The sequence below is a fragment of the Melospiza melodia genome, chromosome 19, assembly GCF_035770615.1.
Source record: "Melospiza melodia melodia isolate bMelMel2 chromosome 19, bMelMel2.pri, whole genome shotgun sequence".
Classification (NCBI taxonomy): domain Eukaryota; kingdom Metazoa; phylum Chordata; class Aves; order Passeriformes; family Passerellidae; genus Melospiza; species Melospiza melodia.
Genome location: NC_086212.1, coordinates 10705474 through 10724501, shown reverse-complemented (window position 1 = coordinate 10724501; position 19028 = coordinate 10705474). Strand labels below are relative to the sequence as shown.

The window sequence follows — 19028 nt, the reverse complement described above, 5'->3', positions numbered from 1 at the left end:
GTAAAAAAACCCCTTCAAAATAAAGGGGATGCCTTAGAGAAAGAATCAACCATTAGCACAGATTTTTACTATTTTTAGAGGGCCCACAATCAAACATTGCTGTGATATCCTGCAAAATGTCTGTCATTAAACTACAAGGAAACAAAACCCCTGTGCCATCAGTCTCTTGTGGTTTGTTGATAAATAGCAAAATGTAGAAAATAATATACACATACACATTTAAGAAATGGACAACAGCTCTCTGTAGGTGTTTATTCTACTTACAGTAACAAAAACCTGTGAAGTCCCATATTTTAATGTACAGTGATATATTTTGCCATATAAAATACAATTTACAGAAATTTCTATCAAGTAAACCTAAACAAACACACATTTTGCATACTTTTATGTATGTCTTTAAATTAGAAACATCTCATTAAGAAAAAAAATCTTACACCGTAGTTGATGTTTGCATTTAATACGATTTCTTTGCATGTTACCGTTTTCCCTCGGGTTCAGGACACAGATGATCATTTCAGCCAGCAAATCCTGGATGTACAAGGACCTCAAGGATGCACCAATGTGACAGTGGTGACACACATGCTACCTGTAATATAGTCCTCAAGATGCAAAATGTTCACAGGAATCTGATTTTACATTTCCAAATCTATCGTAGCAAAATACCAAAATATTTACCCAGCGGTCAATTTACACATTCAAATAAACTAGTGGGATTTTATTTTTATTTCACACTTTAGAATTACGTGCTTGAGGACTACATGGGAAGTAGCAATGTGATGTATTTCACCATGAAAAATGTCCCTCTTCTATCACAACATGATGTACCACCATAATTTAAATTTTAATGCAGCTGTGTCTTTTTCAGTGGAGAGTTTTATACACACTGCCAGCCTAAGTAGGGCCTAACAAAAGAACAGTATCATTTATTTTTCAAGAGCCCTTTTAGAATGAAAGAGCACTTCTGTAATGAAAAGTTCAATCAAATTGGGACATTTCTTAAATCTGTGGAAAAATTCTGCAAAGCCTAAACAAAACCAAAAAATGCTCCACTAAATCAGTTCAATTGAAGTAACAGATTTAGTGGCCTATTTAACCAAATGCTCTCTCTTCCTTTGGTTTACCACTTTTCAAAATAAATGTCTGATGTTTTTATAAGTTTTGCTGGTTATAAAGGTGCTACTCTTGTATTTTCTTTAATGACAGATTTGTAAACATGGGATATTTAAAACCTCATGAAAAATAACTAAGTATGACTTGTTTCTTTGCTGTACACTTAACAGATGGATTCCAGACCCAAAATACATGTATATAAAAGGAAGATAGTGCACTTTAAGCTTATAACATTCCATTTTCAAATCCTCCATCAGTCACAAGTAATTATTAACACTGTTCTTTTGCAGCTTTTTCCTAAACACATGACCCTTCCATTGTAAAAGAAACATGACACCAATATTTTTAGTGTGTGCTGTAGGAACAATTTTGACACCAAAATATCACGTAACTGAGATGTAAAGGTATGGCTCCTCAGGTCTGGGTTAAATTCTCCTATAAAATTACAATTCAAGTTACTGGAAAACATAACTTTATAATCTTAAAAAGCAATATGCTCTTCTTAGACTTTTCCCATTTCTGTACTGTAAATGGAAACTTTAAGATAAAGATGCAAGTAGAAAAAACAAAATTTCAGTACAGTTAACGTTGTGAATCTTTATAAGAAAAACATTATGCACAAAATGCAGCAAGTGAAAGTCCAATATGTTCTTGCTTTTCATCTATCTGATTATTTTCATTCACAGTTGTTCAAAAATTGCTTATTTGTCAGTACATCGGGTAAGGCTAGTTTTACAACAGAATTTTTTAAAAGGTGAGAATATGTACAGTATTTACAGATGTGCAGTCCTTGCTGTGTTGCCAAAGTGTATTATTTGTGGGAAGAATCAGTCACAGTTCTATGACTGATTGCTGGAAGATGAAGCTTCAGTTTCCACTGGTTTCTGAGTTTCCTTCGGTGTTTCTGGCTTTGTCTCTTTACCAGTTTCCTTACTCTTACTCCTATCTTTGCGATCTTTCCCTCTTTCCCTGTCGCGATCTCGATCTCTGTCCCGATCCCTTTCCTTTTCCCGGCTCCGATCCCGGTCCCTGTCCTTCTCTCTGTCGCGATCCCTGTCTCTGCTTCTCGATCGCTCTCTATCACGTCTTCTGTAAGAGTCCCTGTCTCTGTTTCTTGTCCTATCTCGGTCTCTGCTTCTTTCCCAGTCCTTACCCCGCTCTGAATCCTTGTCTCTATCTTTGTTTTGGCTCCTATCTCTATTTTTATCCCATTCCTTCTCTCTGTGTCTCTCCCAGTCCCTGTCTCTGTTCCAGTTTCTGCCACGGTCTCTTTCCCAAGGTCTGCCGTGTTCTCTATCCCTTCGTCTTTCCTCAAAGCCTCTACCTTGGCGATTATCTCCTTGTTGAAGCTCTTGCTGATCCAAACCCTTATCTTTATTTCCTCCCTCATATCTCTCTCTCTGTCTGCCTTCAAATGTCTGGCCTCTATAGTCAGAATTTTTGCCTTCTCGGAAGTCAGACGTGGGCCACTGTCCTTCCGACTCAGGTCCTTGTCCAGACATATTGGAAAGAGATGCAGATGGTCCACCTTCCTCCCACATGTCTTTTCTGTGAGATGGATGGCTTGGAAGGTCCAGGAGTGGTCTTGGGGGTGGTTTCATACCTTGTGGTGACTGACCCTGGTAATGAAATCTAGAAGGAGGTTCATCTTCTTCTGGAAACATTGGAGGTGTGCCTCCTCTTGGTCCTCCAAACTGATGTGGTCCTGGACCTCTCTGGTTGGAAAATCTGGGTGGTGGGCTCCCTCTCCGTTCTTCATATGGCTGTGGCAAAAGTCCCCTTGGACCAGGCATATGATTTGGAGCTGGACCTCTCTGCCCTTCAAATTGATTTGGGTGAGGTCCTCTTGGTCCCCCAAAATGACCTGGGGCTGGACCTCTTGGTCCTCCAAACTGAGGGCCTCCTCTCTGTCCTTTAAACTGACCTGGAGGGGGTCGTCTTTGACCTCCATAAGGAAAGGGCGAAGGTCCTCTGTTTCCCATATACTGGGGGGAATCTGGTCCTTCAAACTGTCCTGGAGGCCCCATCATTTCATCATATTGGGAATCTGAGAATTCCATTTGTTCCATGTGAGGGTCCCTATGATCTTCAAAATGAGATGGTGACATTCCTCTTGGACCACCATGATAAGAAGGAGCCGGGCCCCTATTATCACCAAAAATAGGTGGACCATGCTGTGCAGAAAATAAGGAGGGAATGGGACCCTTTTGACCTCCAAATCTTCCAGACTGAGGTCCTCTTTGCCCATCATTATTTGGAAAACCGTGCTCTTCAGAGAACTGTGGTGCTGGCCCTCTAAAATTAGGTCCATGAGGTCCTCCAGGTGCGTTGAGCATCATTGGAGGTCCCTCTTTCTGTCCAGACATAGAAAACGCTCGGTTTTCCTCAAAGTGCTGTGGGGGAGGTCCACCCTCACTCTGAGCTGGTGCAGGTTCAGTTTGTTCTACAAACTGATGAGACCGAGGATTTCTTTGTTCATCATATTGCACTGATGAAAGACCCATCTCTGGTTCAAAGTGTCCAGCTGCCTTTTCCTGCTGAGGAAACATTGTATTTGAGAAGGAATCCCTTCCCATTGCTTCCTTTGGCTCATTTGACCATGATACTTGATGCATCTCTTGCAAAGATGGGCTGTCATTTGATGTGGAGAAATTAGGCTGAAAAGATGTACTTGGTGGGGTTGGAAGCAGCACTTTACGTATAGGTTTGGAAGCAGAAGGATCTCCAGAAGCTGACTGACTCAAGTTTTCCAAAGTAACTTGAATGGTGTGTTCAAATTTGCTGTTAGATGTCTCTTTCTGGGGCATCGTAGATGTCTGTTCGCTTGAAACCCAATTATCAGCAGTAAAACCAGGTGGAGCAGTGGAAATTAAAGCATTATCTTCCTTACCAACTGAAGTCTGCAAAGCATTTGGAAAACTTGCTGGAGCAACTTCTCTTGTGGCTATCTCATTCTGTACTACCTGTGGCTTGATTCGAGAATCAGCACTGTCATTCTCTGTCACCATCCTTCGAGCCTGTCGAGGATCTCTGTTCTGCCTTGGGTCACAGCTCTGGTTTAAAACTTGTGCTTGCTGATTTAAAGATGAAGGTAAATCTACTTTTTGTGTAGCTTGCTGGTCTTGATGGAATAATTCAGGCTTCATTAGGGAAGCTTTTGCTGGTGGAGGTGACATTAAAGCATCAGACACTGAAAAGTGAGCCATTGAAACACCAACAGCTGCTCTTTGTTGTCTGAGGGCTTCTTCTTGTTCCTCTAGCTGCCTTTTCTGTTCTTCTATTTGTTTGTTTAATTCTTCCAACATTTTTTGCTGTTCTACCAAGGAGGAGGATGCAGATAAATCAGACACAAATGAAGCAGATGCTTCTGAAGAACTGCTTTTACTGTCTGTATACATTTTGTTGGGTAAATCATCAACAGTAACTTTTGCTTCTTCCAAGATAGTTTCATCCTCTGGATCATAGGCTTCATCCTCTAGTTCTGCTGTAGTAGATGGCTTTTCCACGCTGTAGCGTTTGTCACTCTCACCAGTCTGTGTTTCAAAGGCTTTCTCTGGACCATATTCTTCCTCAGGATCATAAGGTCTGTCATCCTCCTCCTCCTCTATGGCTTTGTCCTTGGACATCTGCCCGAACTGCTGCACAATGGGGTCCAGCAGAGGAACCGCTGACATCCCGCTATCTGCTGCAGCTTGACTTTCCTGACTGGAAGACTGAAGAGTTCCAGAATCCTTGGCAAGAGGCTCAAAAGTTTTCTTTTTCCCAAAGAGGGTCTGCAGGATGTGCTCCAGAGGCGTGGCGGTTTTCGAGGACGAGGAGTGTGTGGCAGTGGTGCTTGCAGGAGCAGCTGTTGAAATCGCTGGGGTCACAGTGGTCGTGGGGCCACTTTTAATGGAGGACAGTATTTTCAATACTGAAGGTGTTACTGCTGAGGTGTCTGGAACAGGAGGTGGGGGTGGAGGTGGAGGAGGAGATCCAGGTGGTGTTGTACTCATGGTGGAGTCTCCTGAATAAAGTGAGTATTTTGGAGTTTTCTTCTCTTGTGAAGCTGGAGGCCCTTTAGAGAACAGGGATGGTTCAGCTTCCTCATGTGCTTGAATTCTGCTTCGCTTCTCCTCCATTTTTTCTGTCTCAGTGGCAGGACGTTTCCCTTTCTGACAGATAACCAACCCAAGGATTAAATTTGGCCGAGATGATTCAAGACCTGAAAGAGAACACAAAGATTGTATATGTAAAAATCTGATTTTTAATGATACTTTCAGTAGAAAACTATTATTTTACAAAGTGGCAAGTACAAAAGACATAAAGGTAACAGTTTTCTAAATTCCATCAGACCTATTAGCAATTTTCATTAGTCCACAAGCATATGCATTTGTATTTCTTACTTTTTATATGTATTTATATATAAGTTTAAAAGTTTAAATTCCTTCCTCAACATGTTTAATAGAGAATGGTAGCACCAGGCATGGTTGTTAAAGTGTTTCTGCAAAAGTTCAAACCGAAGCAAACTGTTATTTTTGTATCTTTACTTTGTTTCTACTGTTCAACTACCCCCAGCTCTCCTCCTGAAAAAGCAAATATTTACATTTAGTTTGCAAATATACACAGAGATACTGAAAAGTGAGAAAACTTGGACTAAACATTGCTATATTGTCATATAATCTGTGCTAAAAGTCCACATTGACACCAATCTATAAACATTTTGTCTGTCTCCAAGTTAAACAAACACCAATAATGGCAAAAATGAACACATCAAACAATGGAAACAATGTTAAAAAGCTGGCAATTACTCCCAGTTTGCTGTGGTTTTTTCCAGCCAGAAATTATTTTAAGAGGCGGGAGAAGCAGGGAAACTGCAGTTGTCCCAAACAAGCCCAGGAGAGGTGTTTGGTTGGGCCAGCACCTGGTGTGGGGGCGAGAAGGCCTTGGAGCTGCTGGGCACAGGGTGGGAATCAGGCCTTGACAGGTCAGTAAAAAACACCATGAGCAGAACTGCTCCTTTGTGAAGAGCTTCAGACTTGAAGGAGATGTATATACACAAATGATAAGAAAGTTTCAGATAAACAGGAAAAAAGCAAATGGCTGTAGGCCTGTCTCCTGTATTTTTGCCTCCTACATGCACAGTTCCACTGGCAGATAAACATGCCTAGAATGAAAGGCAGGGACTAAATCCTTTAACATACAGTGGTGGCAAACAGAAAATCTTCTAACTTTTAGACTAAATGGTCTTTAAAAAGCCCTCATTTAAGGGTCACTGTCCTCGCTATATGTTCCATTAGTTATGATTCCTATTCAGCAGGGAAACAGTAATATAGATATATAAAATAACCTGTGAAATAAAAGAGAATATTCATGGTGGATAAATGGCAATGTGAGAGCTCTGACCCATGTTGACCCTTCTATTCAAGATCCCATAAGTAGGAGATTTTTATATATATGGGCCTTGTTTTTATTAAACCAACTTCTCACTAAGCAACAATTTTAAATATCTAATGATTGGCACCAAACCCCTTTTCAAACCAACACAACCCCCAAACCCCACAGTAGCAGATACATTCTATTAGCAAACCACATCACACATACATTAATCTGGTGAAACAACTCAGAAGTTTTACTGGGACTCCTAAATTTATCATCTAGAGAGGAAAACACGTCAGCTGTTTTCCTAAATTTATGTTAATGAATAACAACTCCCCAGCTGGTGGGTGTTGACCAGTGCAGAGCATCTCACAAACAGGACTTCACCCGGAAACTGCCAGTAGGCATTTGCTGTTCTGCTGTTGTTAAATGTTTTGATTACCAAATTTCATGCAGAGACTTGTGATTTATGCAATTAGTCACAATGAATTTCAAACACTGAATAACTGAAATAAACAGGTGTCAAAAATCCATCAGGCAGGATATCTAATAAACAGCAATTACTGAGAAATCAGGTTTGAATTCCTGTAAGAAATAGAGATCAAGTCACTAATTAAAACAGAGTAAAATTTTAATACACTTTGAAGACAAAAAATTCCAGCAGCAAATTAACAGCATTACTTACAAATTATCATGTTTAGAATTTAGTCATAATAGAATAAATCCATTAAAATGTTACATTTTGATACTGGAATTTTACACAAATATTAGAAATTTTGCCTAAGCTGACTTCTACACTCAGTTCTGAGAGATCAAATACTACATGATTCCTTCAATGAAGACACATGGTCAGAGCAGCTTTCAAAGGCCACAGCCCTGTTCTATCTCAATATCCATAAATAGGTTAAGTGCCTAATTTTAGGAACAACAAAATGTTGATTGCAGTCTGCCACTACTGCTAAATGACTCCTTTCACAAACACAGCTTTTAAAAGTGCTGCAAGCTGTGCTGGCAGTTAGTCGTTTTCAGTGCTAAATTATTTATAACAGTTATTATCCTATTATGCATTTGAAATCCCCAGTCTAGTTTTATTGAGTTACTTCCTGTAACTAAAGCCAATAAAACAGGATCTACTAAACACTAGTATTGAATTAGTATTTACTTTCCTTGGCCTTAAATACATTTTTTCATTAGCTCAAGTTTACCATATTTATATGGTGTATATTGGCCCCATCTTTCCCTGCGAGCAGCAGCTGGTAAAAGCTGACCTGCACTGTTCAAGACACAGCTTCTGCCCATCCCTGACAGACCCAAGGGAGGGACTAAGCACACCTGTGGTGAATTTTAAACTGCAGAGGCCAACACAAGCCTTTATCTGTATCTCATCAATGCTATTTAAATATCTGTCCCAATTAATCATGAGAGCAATTGACAATGGCCATCAGATTTGTGCCCCCTTAATTCAGAGCACTGTGACACACGTTCACGTTCAGGCTCCTCTGCTGAGTGGAACTGACTGGCACAGAAACTCAGGTTTGTTATGCCACATTTCTCTACTGTTGCTGCTTTTCCTAATGAAATCTGCTCAGGTGAACACAACAAACTCCATTCACAGTTCAGGCAAAATTCTGGTGTGTTGGTTTTTTTAAAACCATTCCAACAGCATGAGGAGATTTCATGCCTTCATATTCTATGAAAACTAGCAGTCCCTATAAAAAACTACCAGAAGACATACCAGCATTTGTGGAATCGTTGCTGATATATACATGTCTATTTTAGTAAAATTCAGCTGCATAAGATAATTGTTACATTCCCATCACCACTAAATCCCTCAATAAATCACTTTCTATTAGTAATTAAGTCTGATTATACTATTTTTTACAACTGGAAGTGGTAATGTGTATGTGAAACAGAGAAATAATTCACATACCATAAACCACTGCAAAGGACAGTGCAGAAGAGCCCATGACACATAAAAGCTGGCAATAAATATCTGAGTTAATAAATATAAATCAGGATAACCTTCCATTTTCCTGTGATTTTAAGCTGCCCATGTCAAAGCTTTCTGCAGATCTTCTAGGTACTAGTGCAGTCCTCAGTTGTGTTCCAGCTCCAATCCATCAGAAAACAGGAGAAATTCCTAATCCATATGTGCCTGATGGAACTGGCTGATACAGCTGGAATATCTTCTAACTAGGATTTCTGGAGTGCCAGGGCTTGATTGTCCTCTCCCTCCTCCCCCCTCAGCTCATACTTATCTAAATATGAAAGAGCATCTAAAGGCAATGCTTTTCCAGGCCTTGCTAGACTCTACTGGAAGGCACACGATTAAAGTTAAGGAGACAATGACCACGTTCCACAAAATATTTTTATTGATTATGAAAGAAAGAAAACACAGTAAATTCCATCAGATGTCATTAAAAAGGTGTGGACTACAAGCTGTGGTTTTCATACATACAAAAAACAAGAGGAACAGCTTACCTGATTCTTTTCACTGCTTTTAAAACACAACACAGCTTAGCACAGCTGAGATAAAGGCTGCCACAGGAGTTTCTAAGTGTTACCTGATGGCAGAACTCTTTAGTGAATCTTCTGTGAAACTGTTCCATCTCTTGGCCTGCCTGCCCTTGGAACTTTGTTCCTGTAACTTTTAATCTACTTGGCCTACAACTCTTTATGTCAATTTGAAAACCTGACTTATAAAATTTGCCTCCACGAATACCAGTTTTGAAATACTTGTGCACTTGAAACTCAGCAAAACCAGTCTGATATTAAAAATAGCTCTTATTAGTAATAAAGTTTGGCTACATTTGCTAACATTCAATCCAAGGTATAGAGTTTCATTTGAAATGAAACCCATAATGGAGAAGTAAGAAAAGTGTAGAACAGAAAGCTGGTAGCTATTCCTGAAAAACAATCACCTAGTCTGTGCACTGCTCAAGGACAGATAAAAGAGATTTGAAGTGTATAAGAAAAATCTTGTCTGAGGATGCAGAGCAAGTACCCTTGGCTATTTCATGGAGGAAGGGACAGCACTTAAATCATGATGCTCCATTTGTTGAAAACCTGTCCCAGCCACTGTTGCTCCTGCATTAAAGCTCTGAGAGTGCTTTATTGAGTTTTGTGCTACACTTGTGTCTGAGAGGCAGAGCTCACCAGAAAGGAGAGCTCCTTGTTGCTGGTTCCATACCTACCATGCAGTGCCAGCCATGGCCACGACAACGGAGTTCTGCCTTCACTGCAGCCTGCAGCTCTTCAGCTTCCCAGCCTGGTGTTTGCTATAAAACCTACATCCTTCTTTGGAAACCAAGCATATGCATCTCCTTATCCTTAGATGAAGATGACTCCAAATTTTGTAGAAGGGTGTTTCACAGCTGAATTCATTCTCAGTGTTTCTGTCACCATGTTCAACATGGGGCAAACTCACCAAACACTACTACAGGTAATTTTATCTAAAAATAGAATAATCTAACCCTAAGGAATTCCTTTCTCCCCAAAGGACTGATTTTCTGAAGCCTGTGATTTGACTAGTTTGATCCAAGTAGAACAGAACATTTCAAGCACCTCTTGCCCCACAGTGCATGTACAGATTAACTCAGCATGGACAGTGACAATGCAGTGGAAGCACCAGAAATGTTACCTGTGTCTTCACTCTGACTTCTTGACTCCTCTGTGGTATAAGTTTCCTGCTTGAATTAAGTGATGGTGAATGGTTTGTAAGGGTGAAGGGTTTGTGAATTTAGGAGTTGCTGATAATAGGGTGGGAGTTTGTTGTGGTTTTGTTTTTTTTTTTTAATATAGTGGCTGTTCCACATCCTTCATTTTACATGTAACTCATATGTCTTAGGAGAATGAGTTATCTTGTTTGAAAGATTAAAGTTTGGACAATTTTATCTCAGCAGAGTTTGATTTCCAGTTTTTCCCTAATTAGGTACTTTAAAATTGGTTTTATATAAAAAATTTAACTAATGATTACATTAAATATTCAACAACTTGTCTCAGATTGCCTTTTGTCTTGTGAATTTACCTAGCATTGAACCTCCCCTGTTTTGTGCTTACCTGGTCCCTCAAAGGGCAAGAGTTTGGAAGGAATTGGGTCCTTAGAACTCAGGGGGATCAGGTAGAGATCCTTGACATGTCTGTTGTTATTAGCTACAACACCAAAACGACCACGACTGCTAAAATAGGAGTAGAGAGAGATATAGGCAACTTCTTCTTCTTCTGTTGCGGGATGGAAACGAATCAAACACAACTCCTGGAATACAAAAGCAAAGTGGAAAAATTCAACCTGCAACATACCAGCAAATGAAATGGTAAAGGGCAAATTCCAGAGGTAAAATAAACTGCACATTTATCACTCCAACTATGTCTTCAGGACAACACTCTAGATTTAAGAGGCTACTGCTGTTCAATTTGCAACATTAAAATAGAATTAGGTTTGTCATTTTAGAAACACAAATTAGTCGTGTATCTTACATCAAACTGAACAGCTTGAGGCTCAAATGAAAAAGAAATGGAAAATTCTTAGTTTCCTGTTTATCACTATAATGTCAATTTTTTCACCTCTGAAGTGGTTTTAATACTAAAATATATTAAATTATAAGTTCCTTTTCTTTAATATTTGAATTTCAATCTTCAGTATTTCAGTTAGAAAATAGTTTGAGGATTTAACTACTGTGCAGGAAAGAGAAATCAAGGTTTACAGCTCAATAAACACATTACTAAAATAAATAAAAAATTTCAAAGAAGTGGTTTAGGTAATTTTCCATGTGTGATCTATGTCAGTATTTGCTGTTAACTACCCTATATTATGAAAAGTTGTCATTTTACACTGCTTCTGGGTTTTGCAAAGGATTTGAAGTGAATACCTTAGAAAGTGAAGATTTGAGTTTGCCAACATAATCCCAGACTGTCTTCGGTGAGATCCTCCCACCAATGTGAATTGTGTCAGGTAAATCCTAAACAAGAAGTATTACATGGTAATGTAAGAAAAACCAAAAATTAAAACCAAAAAAGGCAGTGCATGTTGCCCCATCCCAGTAGCCCAGTGGATAGTTAAATTTTAGCAGACTTTTGTGCATATATTTTTAAATTCAGACAGGCTATTCCTGGAGGTGTTTAATTATGGCATGTGACCCAAAGGCCCACAGGATACATGGAACAGATACACACCCCAGACATGGAGAGCAGCAACACATCAAATAGTTCTGTATGCCCATTACTGGCACTTATAGGGAAACTGTTTCCCAGATAATATTTCACCTACTATCTGAGATACAGCTTTTCTCCACATTTGCAGTGAGCCCAAGTAATTTGAATTCTGGTGAATTTCCTGTCATGAGGACAGTGAAACTCTTTTCAGCAAAAGCAGTGCTCAGTAGAACAAGCAAGCCTACTAAGTCCTAAACCATACATTTGTAATTGAAAATTCCTAAGTCACCTAAAATGCCCTTGAGAGAAAAAAACAGAAAGAAAAACCTTTCTACTGTCTCATTATTTCAATGTACACCCTCTCAGAACAGTATCATCCAACTGATTTTACTTGAAAATTAGTAGCAAGGATGATACTCTTCATGAATAGCGGAACAAAATTTTCTAACAGATCATATCAGTGACCCATCTAGCTTGATAACAGAACAAGACACACACTTTAAAATACTGGCTCCTAAACAAGGAAGCTGATGTAAAGCCATTATTCCATGGTAGATCCTAACATATGTATAAACACGTTCAAAGACATTAGAATTCCTCACGGATTTGTGAGGAATTTTTAAAAGGCTGTGGTTATTCCTTGAGCTATTTTTCCTATTACTACAAAGATGTCATTTACCACTGCTTCAGCTCTAATGTAACTCTATAAACACACAGTGCCCCCAGCCTTTCTAGCAGCAGGGACTGCAGCACAGACCATTCCAGACACACACACACCTCACTAAGATAATCAAAGCACCCGGAGACTGGATAGGCTTTAGTGACAAATTTGGCCACACTCTGCATGTTAATAAATCCTTTCCAAATGGTGTTGAGACGAGAGAGAAAGAGGGAAGTGTCGCTGTCCTGAGGTGAGCGAGGCTCTGAAGCACTGCAAAACAAATCCAAACAGAAAGGTTACAAATGCCAGTGAGGATGGGCCCTTTATTTTAAATTTTCTTCCTTCCTCCTATTGATCTGGTACTTTCTTTTGAATACCTAACAAAATTTTTACTAATGCTTTGTTAATGTTTTCAATTAACTTGGTAATAGTTAAAAAAGCAAGGAATAGCAGAAAATAAACTTGTAGCTGCAGACAGTCAAAGAGATGCCAAAAGGAATGACTTTTATAAAACCAATCATAGACTTCTCAGTGATTAAATAAACAATATCCTTTTGAAAGCGACTCTAAAGTAAAAGAACTTGCTATGAATAAAACTTGCAAAAGGATATACTCAGTAATACTTAGTTTTACTATTGTGTGTATACTCAGAATGTGAAAGAAATCCACTTCCTTTCAAGCTGACCAATTTGAATTTGGATTTAGATGCAACAGTATGTAATCCAGGATTAAAATCTGGAAATGCCTCTAAGCAATCTCCCCCATGCACTGTCTTAATGTATACTCAGACTTCTAAGTCTGCATGACACCCTCAAGTTTATTTCTCTGCTGGAACATTGTAGACTCTTTGCTGATACTCTGTGCATCTGTTGATGCACACACTGATGCTCTGAAAACTTTACCAAGCTAGAAAAAGCCAATGAGTAGAGATGGCATTTTAAAAATGTGAATCAGGCTCCCTGAACTTTAAACCTCAACAAGCCTTTTGGCTGAAGGAAAAAGAACAGGATATGGGACACATGGGAATCTGCAGAGAGCCACAGGAGGGATGTGGCAGCTGCTGAGGATACGCACTTGATGTTGGGTGACTGATGAACCGCCAGGTATCTGGGATCTGGTGAGGAGGAGGGTTTGGTTAATATTGATTTGGGGACAGTCATAACTGGTTTGGAAGTTTCCTGCTTGATTTCCCCCGTGGAGGCTTTGTCAGCTGTGGGCCCAGGACGCAGGGCTGGTGTCACAGTAGCAGAGGAGCTGCTCATGGCTGTCCTGGGGTCTCTGCCAGAAACCGTGACGGTTGTGACAACAGGGCCAGCACAGGAAGCAGCGGGAGCAGAGACCTCTTCAGGTACAGCAGAGTCTGTGCTGTTCTGGCTCTGGCTTGTAGGAATGTAAGTCCCTTCTGTGGTTGGCTGGGAAACTGTTTCTGCTGCCGGTTCAACATCAATTTCCATTGCGTCATCAGCAACGGGCTCTTTGTCAGGCTCTGCTGCTGGGGCTGCTGCAGGACTCTCATACTTGGCCTGCGCTTCTGGCTTTGATTTCGACTCCACTTTCTTAGCAGAAGGCCCTGTCTTCATCTTCTTAGCTGGTATCTCATCTTCTGATGCTGAAATCTGACCTAGAGATTTATATCAAGCATTTTTGATTAGTATTTAATAGTAGTTTGGAGAAACTATTAAAAAAAAAAAAACAAATAAACAAACAACATTTAAGTAACAGTTCTTTCACTTTGCCCAAGGTGAGCATTGTCAATAAATACCTGTACAGATTTTACAGTTCAGGTCAAAAAGATGGGCTCGATGCTGACTTGTTGTATCCTTCAACATACTGCTAAAAACATCTAGGGAAGGAGGACTGTTCAAATTGGGTGCAGTTCGAGTTGACTCCTGCTGTTCCTAAAAGTGATTAAACACAAAAAATATCACAGCTGATCGTTAACTTCAACAATAAAAAAATATTTGTAAAAATGTTCATTCAGTTTTTTAAAAGAATACATAAAAGTCCTTGCTTAAAGCATATAATGTTAGATGGAGTTATCACGTGATATGTGTCCAAATTTCAAGCCACAGTGCTTTTAAAGCAGAGCTCATGTTAGAAAGAAAAGATTTCTCTGCAAATTGACATCAAGGGCTGAAAAGTATATAGCATTTTTGAAGTGCCTGCAAAATACACCAATCACTGGTTGTTGCAGTCCTTCACATTGAGGAATGCTCATAGCACACCCAGTGGGTAAATAATATCCTCACAGTTCAGTGAAGCAATTTGCCCAAATGTGAAGCCCTAACTACCATTTTTCCCCCTCCACATCCTCATCTAAAGGAATAGCCCCAGCACTCACATCAGAGTCAGATACTGGTGGAGAATCCTCCATATTGACAGCAGGCACATGTTCCCGTTTTACAGCTGTTTTCTTGATTTCGTGAGATTTGCTTCTTGGCTCCACCTGAAAGAAAACAAAACAGTGTTGGTAAAAGCTCCATCTATTTATTTTACTCTGTACTTTGCTATCATTTGGTATGTAGTAGGGAAGAAGTGTGTTGAAACTGAGTGTTATTAGTATTTTGTTAGGAAGAAAATGGTGCATTAATGTATAATGGGTGGTAAAGGGTAGCAAACTTGCCCTTAATTTGTACTTAACGACATAGGGAAAAATGTTACTTACTGCCTTAGCTGGTTTCTCTTTCCACACAGACAGTTCTTTAGATAAAAGCTCTTCTGGCTTCATTCTCACCAGTTTTGACAGGGAGATTTCCTCACGAAGGACACGATGGAAAAGTCCCTGTAAAGAGAAGAGACTTTTGCCATTCTGAAGGAAATCTGCTCAGGTAACTGGGCAGGGAAAACCTGCTCCAGTTTCTTAATTCTCTGTTAAGAATACTGCCTACTTATAAGCAAATTTGGAAAATTGCAGCAACCAGAAATCAGGGATGAAATAAACTCCAAGTATAATAAATACATCACATCAAATGCTCAAACTGTATAAATACCAATCACCAACTAAAGTAGGCTTTGAACTTCTACTGAGATAAAAATATTGTAAAAAATGCTTGAATGCTTTTATAATATCATTTTATCATTTAATTCATAAGTCTCTATTTTGAAACTCCTAATGTTGAGGGTAGAGTCTGACATACCATTCAAGCCCAAAAGCATGTTTCTACACAAGTTTGCTGTTTAAGAAAATTCCAAACCTGGTTTTTGGGGTCCTTGAGATTGAACATGATGCTACGGTATTTGCTCTTGTATCTGTTGTCTGTCCCTTGGAACAAATTAAACATCTCCTTCTCAATGTTGAGTGCCACTTTCCCTACTTCACTCTCAGTCATGACCAGGTCATCGCTGTCATTGACTCTGTTGCAAACAAGAACAGGAATGTGTGGTTACATCAGGGGTAAATGGTTAGGTGCAGTCACAAAAAAAGGAAATTTTTCAGACCTGACCTCCTCACCCAGGAAAGGCTTGAGACTCCTTCAAATGAAACCTCAAAGCCAAAGTCTATCTCAGGATCTTGAACTCTGGCAAACTTTAATTACTGCCTGCAGATGGCCACGGAGAGACTTTGGGAGACTCCTGCTTGTGGCACTGCCACCTGGAGTTTCTCAGCCAGGAGTGACACAGGGAGCCCAAGCACCTGACTTTCAGTCCTTGATTCCTCACTGTGACCAGGATTTTCTTCACAGAGACAATACCAGAGGGCGGTGCTCTATGGCAAGTCTTTATGGTTGTCATTCTCTTTAATAATTATTGGGGGAAAATCTGCATTTTTTGGTGTTATTTTTTTCCCTGTCCTACGTGATAGCTGCCTGTTGACAAGAATTTCTTGTTGTTGATTTTCATGTTGGGAAAGGAGGCAATCTCTCCTTTGTTGAGCTTTAACAATGGTATTTCCTGTACTATGTTCCCTACAACTCTATATCTCCAGACTTTAAATCTCAGAGCACCTACATTATAAATGCTTCTATCCTGTGATTTAATCCTTTAATGTAGGTGCTGTAATTGTCTCAATATAAATGGAACAGTGAGGTTTCTTTTTATAAAAGCTTTATCACATGTACTTTATTTTCTATCAAGAATTTTTATTTCAAATATAAACCTGAGATGCTGACTGTACTTGTAGTAATTTGTTGCATAAATTCAATCCCTCAAAATTCCCTACCAAGACAAACTAAACTCTCCATGCTACTTCTAGGTGCAGCTTCCTATATAAAGTGTTTTGAATTCCCACCTCTTCCATAAAATTTCTTTCAGGGATCGTCGAATATTCTGTCGGATCTGAGAGTTGGGCTGTGACTGGGCAGGACTGGCTGAGGCTTTGGCTTGGCTACTCCCAGCTGCAGCTGACACGGAAGACAGTGAAGGCTTTTTGAGTCCCCCACTCAAACTGGAAGACGCTGGAGCTGCTTTCTTGGCAACCGATGAGCCATGAGAGAGAGCTGCCTGTTTGGAAGGAACGCTGCCTGACGAAGGCCAAGGTTTCTTGGGAATGACACCTTTGAAACTTCCAGCAGGTTTCAGTGGTGGTTTAGTTAGTGAGGTGTTGGAGTAGGATGGGGGCTTCTTTGAAGGCAGATTTTTGGGGAGTGAAGAGGGCTGTTTCTCCAGGATAGTTACCACAGCCTTCTTCGGTGCTGATGTGGACTCTGCTCGATCTTCGTTCCTTTTCTCTTCCCTTTGAGCTGTTAAAACAGAGGAAAATAAAATATTAAAAGCTTAACTTTATAACTTCATATTCATGAAGACCTAATACTGATATATCAGGAAAAGTCAGTGAAATACCATCTCCAGTGAACAGCTACCAGGCAAGCAGTTGAAGCTATTTATTCTCATTTGCCTTGTTAAAAGTGATTTTTAAAATCATGCAATGGTTGACTCGTTTGTTGAAAATTTTGTGCATAAGAAAAATGGGGGGGAAAAGGCACCACCTTCAAAGATTCCATGGTTAAGCTTCAAAATCAACCCAAATACTTACACATATAAAAAATAAAAATAATGCAATACAATCCACATGCTATATTTAAACAGAGAAAGTCCCATAGCATTTTACAGAACCAATTAATTACAGAGGTTGACCTGACAACAAAGTCCATGAATTTGAAATTGTACTGATATTACCATAAGCTGAGTATTACTGAAGTTTAATAAAAATATTCAGTTCCTAGCTAGAGTCTAGATTTAAAGAATATTTAAATATTAACACTGCTGTCAGGCTATAGTCATCTAATTCTCACCATTCTCAAACTATTCCATTCATAATATTCAATTTTCCATTGAAAATTCTAATGTTACAGTAACTGATACACATCATATGCAAGAAAATTTATGAAGTCTAAGTAAAAGCTCTTGTTTTCACACCTGTAAAAGATATACTTGCACAGGATCTTAAAAGCAAATATGTTTTTAAATTGCATTTCATCTGTACCACCTTCTGGCATGGAAAGGAACAATTCAACCCAGCAAAAAAAGCCAAATCCCAAAACACACGCAACCCTCTCCAACAGAATCTAATTTCCAAGACATCAAATTTACATTGGGTAACAGCAGCATATGGATCCTGAGAGCTCAAATGAGGATAGGTTCTGAGGGAAACTACCAAAAATCAACTCCTAAAAGAGTTGTTTCAAACCTTGTTGAAGGTCTGCAGGTGTTATCAGCCCACACCCCTTAGACGCAATGCTCAGGATGCCTCCTGGGCAAAATCCAGGAGTTCCAGTAACTTTACCAAGGACCAACTGGTCCCTCTTCACCTCCCAGGTCTGCTCTGATGAGAGCAGAAATCACTGGAAAAAATCCAAACTGTTCTGAGATGGACTCGATAGGGACCAAGCCCTCCTGAGGGGGCCTGGTTCAGAACACCCCACACATCAGCATAAACACCCAAAGTAATCATCCCTCAAACTGCAGAGGATTTGGCATTCTTAAGGGACAAATGATACTACCTTATTTCATGAAGAAATGGCCTTGCAAGTCTCTGCATGCCCAGTGGAGCCCAGCACTTCCCTGGACAGCAGCAAGCACTCCCAGCAATGCCCTCACCCCCTCCCTGCAAGTGGCCCTTGGTGCTGGCAGCTTCCACGGACACCGGGGGGACACGAGCCAAGAAACACCACAGGAACTGACCTTTGTTAAGCTGAAGTGCAAGGGTGTATGCTCAGCTTCTGCTGGAACATAGGAAGCCAGAAGATGGACAGACACTCCATCTTTGTCCCCAGCTTTCTCCTAGAAGTATTTTACAACTAAGGATTTTTTTCTGAGCCAGATTTAACTACTTGAAGTGTAAAACAAAACCCACTGCCAAAGTACATTAAATCATTTCATAGGCTGTGAGGATTCTGCTCTAAATGAAATGCAATTATTACCCTCACACTACTCCCAGAATTTCCCCTAGACTGGCCTTGATTCCTGTCTGAGCAAGGGACACCTTCCATGTGAGCCAGTGTCTCTCTGTATGCCTCCCCTATTCCAGTTGTCAAGAGGACTCTGGCAATGCCAGGAGGGAGGAAGAAGATAAGGAATTATTGCTGATATAGTTGATTTGGTCAAGCAGGGTCCCCAGAACACAAGAGGTAACCAGTCAACCTATTTTGAGGTCAGTCTTGAAGAGATATATATACCCAAACACCCAAAATATGTGCACTGGTGACACTGCAGGAATTACTCCCATTCTCTTTCTCCTGGTTTATTTACTTTCTGCACAGACCTGTACCTTTCTAGGCAGGTAGGACAGCAGCACACTCTGTGACCTGCC

The 19028-nt window shown here is 39.9% G+C and overlaps 1 protein-coding gene across 3 annotated transcripts in view; it reads right to left on the bottom strand.

Annotated features, from left to right (window-relative positions):
* Window positions 1-238: 238 nt before the first annotated feature.
* DIDO1 (death inducer-obliterator 1) overlaps window positions 239-19028 on the bottom strand; it is a 47376-nt gene continuing 28586 nt past the window's right edge. For 2 of the 3 annotated variants that reach the window (XM_063172518.1, XM_063172519.1), the window contains exons 8-17: window positions 16509-16959; window positions 15475-15634; window positions 14946-15062; window positions 14622-14726; window positions 14043-14178; window positions 13355-13901; window positions 12397-12550; window positions 11337-11426; window positions 10528-10723; window positions 239-5314 (exon numbers count right to left, since the gene is read on the bottom strand). In XM_063172518.1, the coding sequence (XP_063028588.1) occupies window positions 1950-5314; window positions 10528-10723; window positions 11337-11426; window positions 12397-12550; window positions 13355-13901; window positions 14043-14178; window positions 14622-14726; window positions 14946-15062; window positions 15475-15634; window positions 16509-16959 (5321 nt within the window). In that variant the 3' untranslated portion in view covers window positions 239-1949. Of the gene's footprint in view, window positions 5315-10245; window positions 10724-11336; window positions 11427-12396; window positions 12551-13354; window positions 13902-14042; window positions 14179-14621; window positions 14727-14945; window positions 15063-15474; window positions 15635-16508; window positions 16960-19028 lie in introns of those variants that run through there. The other variant, XM_063172521.1, reaches the window with a different exon arrangement.